We start from the raw sequence: 4,552 nt of genomic DNA, 5'->3' as shown, positions 1-4,552 counted from the left end.
CCTCCTGCGGCTGCGGCTCTCCCTTGGCAGCTCCGGCTGTGCCGTGGCTGGATAAACTCACCCCCTCACTGGAGCTAGGTTTGGAAATCTGGCCAAAATGCTTCTCCTCAGAGGGTTTCCTGGAGGCGTTTTTCAGCATGTTCTTGAACTCGATGGTTGATGTGGCAGAAATGGAAGAACCCAACGATTTCTCCACGCCGGCCGCTGGCGCTCTGCCCGCGGGGCTGGTGGAAAGAGGGTTTTTTTTAGAAAAGCGAGCGGTGGGGCATCGAGTGGGGAGAGTCTGGATATTGCTTCTGCGAGAGGCCAGAGTGCACCACCGCTTTCGTCAAGTTGTTGTGATTGGAGTCCGGTGTGAAAAACACCTCGTTCTTGCTGGGTGAAGGGGAACCATCCGAGGTGGAATCCTTCCCCCTGAGGCTGTAGCTCCCATACATCCCCGGAGACGAGGCCAGCGGGTCGCAGCTCTCGCTCTGATCGAGAATAGACCTCATGGATTGAGGGAAGGATGACTTCACACCAAACTCCTGTGATCTTTGACCGTAGCTGGACAGGACCGGCTGGTACTCTGCAGCTTCAGAGAGTTTACTTGATTTCAAGATAGACTTGGTGGGCTTCTTCTCCAGGTTCAGCATGGCCGACGGCGGCGGCCCGGAGTAATCGAAGTCACGGTAATCTTCATCTTCTTGAAAAGAAGTGTCTGGGTAAAACTTCTCCTGTGAGGAGTCCATTAAAGAGGAGGGTATCTCCATGCTGTCTGCAGACTGCTTGTAGAGCCCGGCCGGAGACTCTCTGCCGAGGCCGAAGGGCCGGTAGGTGTGCACGGAATTGGAAAGTTCTTGGGAATATCCATCATCCCGGCTCTGCAGAGGTGATCTCGTGCTGCTGGGAGTAGAAGAACCAGGGCTCATGATTTTTGACAGCAGGGAGATAGTGTCGACATTGCTGGACGTCGGCTTATCCATCATCTCGTCTTGGGTGGGCGTCCCGCTTCGCTCATCGCGCACCGGCGTTCCGTCCACGTTGTCAATGGAAGTGCTGGTAGGACCACGCTGGAAGTCAGAGGAGTGACTTTCCGTTGCGATGTTGGACCCTAAGCTGCTGAGAATTGGAATATTTAAGTTCAGACCGCTGAAGCCGGGATTTCCCTTCAAGAAATTGTGTATCTTCATCTCCAAGCTCGGAGAAGGGGGTTCCGATTCCAGCTTGGCTTTTGAAATTTCAGAGGACTGACCCAGTGAGGTTTCTGTCGGCAAAAGGGAAGAAGGGCTGGTAGGGTGGGAACCAGAAAATCCCAGGGAATTGGTTGGTGGCTTAAAACTGGAGCTTGAGAGCCCTGCTGGGGTATGTCCAACGGGAGCCTTATTAACTGAAGTGGAGGAAACCTCCGCAGTGGATGAGTTTGGAGAATAACCAAAACTTTTGGAGATAAAGGATTGGGAACTGGAAGGAACATTCCTCCCCTTCACGCAAGGAACAGTCGTGTTGGCTGGAGATGCTGAAGTGCTCTGTGACGCGGTTTCGCTTGACTGAACGGTATTTCCAGCAACACTCTGAAGTAAAGATGATAAACCTGGAAAAAAAAGAAATAAAAACGAAGGTGGTGTTTAGATATTCAGGTAAGAGAGAAGTTGAGATATTCAGGTAAGAGAGAGGTTGAGATACTCAGGTAAGAGAGAGGTTGAGATACTCAGGTAAGAGAGAGGTTGAGATATTCAGGTAAGAGAGAGGTTCAGATATTCAGGTAAGAGAGAGGTTGAGATATTCAGGTAAGAGAGAGGTTCAGATATTCAGGTAAGAGAGAAGTCGACTCGAGCCACTGTCGAGGGAAAGGTTTTGGTATTTGTACTGCAAATGTCCTTCCTTAAAACAACTTCATATTTTAGCCAGGAAAATGAGTGGATTTTGCTGCATTAATACTGATGTGAGCACCCAGCGAGGTGCAAACTATTGCCAGACTGATGGATAAATATAAATTACAACATACACTGGAATAATTTGGGTAAGAACTCATCCTGGCTTCGTAGCCAGGTGTAAAAACCACTGCGCTGCTGACCAGGGTTACACATGTGAGGTGCAGAAGCAGGAGCAGCACCTCTGGAAAGGTTCCTGCTCTAAAAAAGCGCTCTGGGAAGCACAGAGAAGCCACAAAGACCTCTGTCTCCTGTTCCACTCAGCACCCTTCCATGAAGTGTTCTGGATAAATGCGCTTCGGTCGCAGCAGAAATAGGAAGATGTACAAAAAAGGAATAAAACTCGCTGGTCTAACGCGTATGTGACCTGAGAAAAAGTCATTCCCTCTGCCAAAGATGGAACACATTCCAAATCAGCTCTTCTCCCTTCATTTTTGCTTTAGGAGAAGCACAGCAGCACGTTTCAGGGCAGCCACTGCCGCCACAGACACCGTTAGCCATTCCCTCAAGCCCCACTCCGGTACCTTGCAATGCTGGTGCAGTCTGAGTCTGGGTTTTGGAGAGAGCAGACAAAATACTTTCAGGAGTTATTTCAACTTTGGAGAGAATATTTGCTAATGGATTTGAAGGAGCAGTTGGAGTCCCCATGACAGGAGTCTTCAGGCCACTGGTAAGAGCTGTTGGGCTCGTCGGGGTTCCTGGAGAAGGTCTGGAGGCGGGGCTGACACCTAGGACAGAAGAACACACCATTCACACGTTGCTTTTTAATGGAAGATGGCTTTTTTTGGCTCGTTTCCCACAGGTACAACTGCAGCAGAGCTGAGCATGAGCAAGGAGAACTCACAGTCACTTATCAGAGGGACTGAGCCAGATCTTTTCACTAGTAACTCATTCATGTTTATTTTGAGACAATTAAAGCTTTACAAGATTACAACACTCCGCTGTTAGTTCTGTTAACCAAACACCTGGGCTGGTACCGCTTCAACACTCACCTGTATTTTTCATGACAGAAGTTAAACTGCTAAGAATGGAGCTGATCTTTGCCAGGTCCACGTTGGCCAAGTTGGGCAACGCAAGCACTGGTGACGGAGGGACAGGAGCCGCGCTCACCACCTTCGGAGCCGGAGGAGTTGGAGGAGTCGGGGCAGGTGTCGTTACCGTCACCGAAGTTGTGCCGGTTGCAGCGGTAGACGGCACCGCTTTGGGGATGATGCTCTCGGTCTTTGCAGGTGCTGAAACTGGAGGAGCCTGTTTCTCCTTCCTCTCTTCCACTGCATGGAGAGAGAGAGAGAGAAAAGGATCAGAACCATCACGTTGACCCCAGGATTTTCAATGGGATCCTCATCATCTGATTCCCCAGACTCCATAAAAACGTATTCGATGAGTGGTTTGGGAGATGGGAACGATCACGGCTACACGGGGACTTCCCTCCTTGTGTCAGGGGCCTGGGGCAGGAGATCCAAACCCAACAGCACCAATCTGCAGCCCAACAAGGGCTTTGTGCATCCATTACATCCCAAATCAGGCTTGAAAGGGCTTTTTTTATAGAATCACAAAATTGTTTTGGTTGGAAAAGACCTTGAAGATCATCGAGTCCCACCGTCACGCTGAATTTTGTCTCCATTTAATTTCTACCTGATGATCACTCTGCTGCTCCTGCAGAACCTACCAATAATTTTAGACGTATCATCCTCCACATCAGAGAGCTCCATGTCTTCCACATCCCGATTATCAGTCACAGGCTCCGGAGATCTCATCTTGCGACTCCCAACCACCGGAGATCGGGAGTTATCCTCCTCCCCCATCCCCTGAAAGGGGGACTCGGAGCCTGTTGGAGACGGGGCGTCCATACTTGGAGAAGGGACAGGAGACTCCTCGGGATCAGGAAGTGTTGCTTTCAACTGGTCTAGTTTCTTCTTTAGATTGCTCACTCGATTAGCAAATGTTTTATAAGCCTAAGAAAGAAAGGACATCAAATTGAGTATCTTTTATAGCAAGAGTGAACATCTTAATCGCTTCCCTAACGAAGCAGGACATGGCCTTAAAAAACCACTTCCAATTATCCAGTGAGAACTCTGCAGTAAGAACTCAGCTTCTCAGTGTGACCTACAGAGCAAGGACCACAAAAAAGGGGGAAGGTAATCCCTTTTTCCAATGACTTTAACCAATTTTCATTAAAAAAAACCCCAAAAAACCCCTTCAAAACAAGGTTTTTGAACAAACACGCTGCCGGTTTGGGGTATTTTTGGTAGGGTTGGATGTTTCTACAACACCTTACTGAATTCTTTCTTTGTTCATCTAGTTTGTATATTGATCATAACTTGTGCAGTTTCCAGAATTTAGGATTTGTTACACTAACTGTAATTTTGCCCCCATTTAAAAACGCAGAGGGGCTACAAAATCCCAGCAACACACAAGAACTGAGCTTCTGACCCACGGATTTTTGTAGCTTCTCCTTTTCTCACCCGACACCCCAACTCCGCTCTCTTTTGAAACCATCTGTACCACAATCACACCAAAATTTATTTATTAATAGAGAGATGATGCGTTTTCGTAGAATCCCAGACTGGTTTGGGTTGGAAAGGACCTTAAAGCTCATCCAGTCCCAACCCCCCTGCCAGCAGCAGGGACACCTTCCA

The 4,552-nt window shown here is 48.6% G+C and overlaps 1 protein-coding gene across 1 annotated transcript in view; it reads right to left on the bottom strand.

Moving 5' to 3' along the window:
* Nucleotides 1-8: 8 nt before the first annotated feature.
* The window catches only part of LOC104532018 (regulation of nuclear pre-mRNA domain-containing protein 2), a gene marked incomplete at both ends in the record, with an annotated part of 9,066 nt that continues 4,522 nt past the window's right edge, over nucleotides 9-4,552 (bottom strand). The window contains 5 exon segments of the mRNA XM_010177094.2: nucleotides 9-254; nucleotides 256-1,573; nucleotides 2,438-2,641; nucleotides 2,906-3,184; nucleotides 3,583-3,868. Of these exon segments, the coding sequence (XP_010175396.2) occupies nucleotides 9-254; nucleotides 256-1,573; nucleotides 2,438-2,641; nucleotides 2,906-3,184; nucleotides 3,583-3,868 (2,333 nt within the window).

This window comes from Antrostomus carolinensis, unplaced genomic scaffold (genome assembly GCF_000700745.2).
Source record: "Antrostomus carolinensis isolate BGI_N321 unplaced genomic scaffold, ASM70074v2 scaffold43601, whole genome shotgun sequence".
NCBI lineage: Eukaryota > Metazoa > Chordata > Aves > Caprimulgiformes > Caprimulgidae > Antrostomus > Antrostomus carolinensis.
The sequence above is the reverse complement of the archived record's forward strand: the minus strand, read 5'-3'. Positions and strand labels throughout refer to the sequence as shown.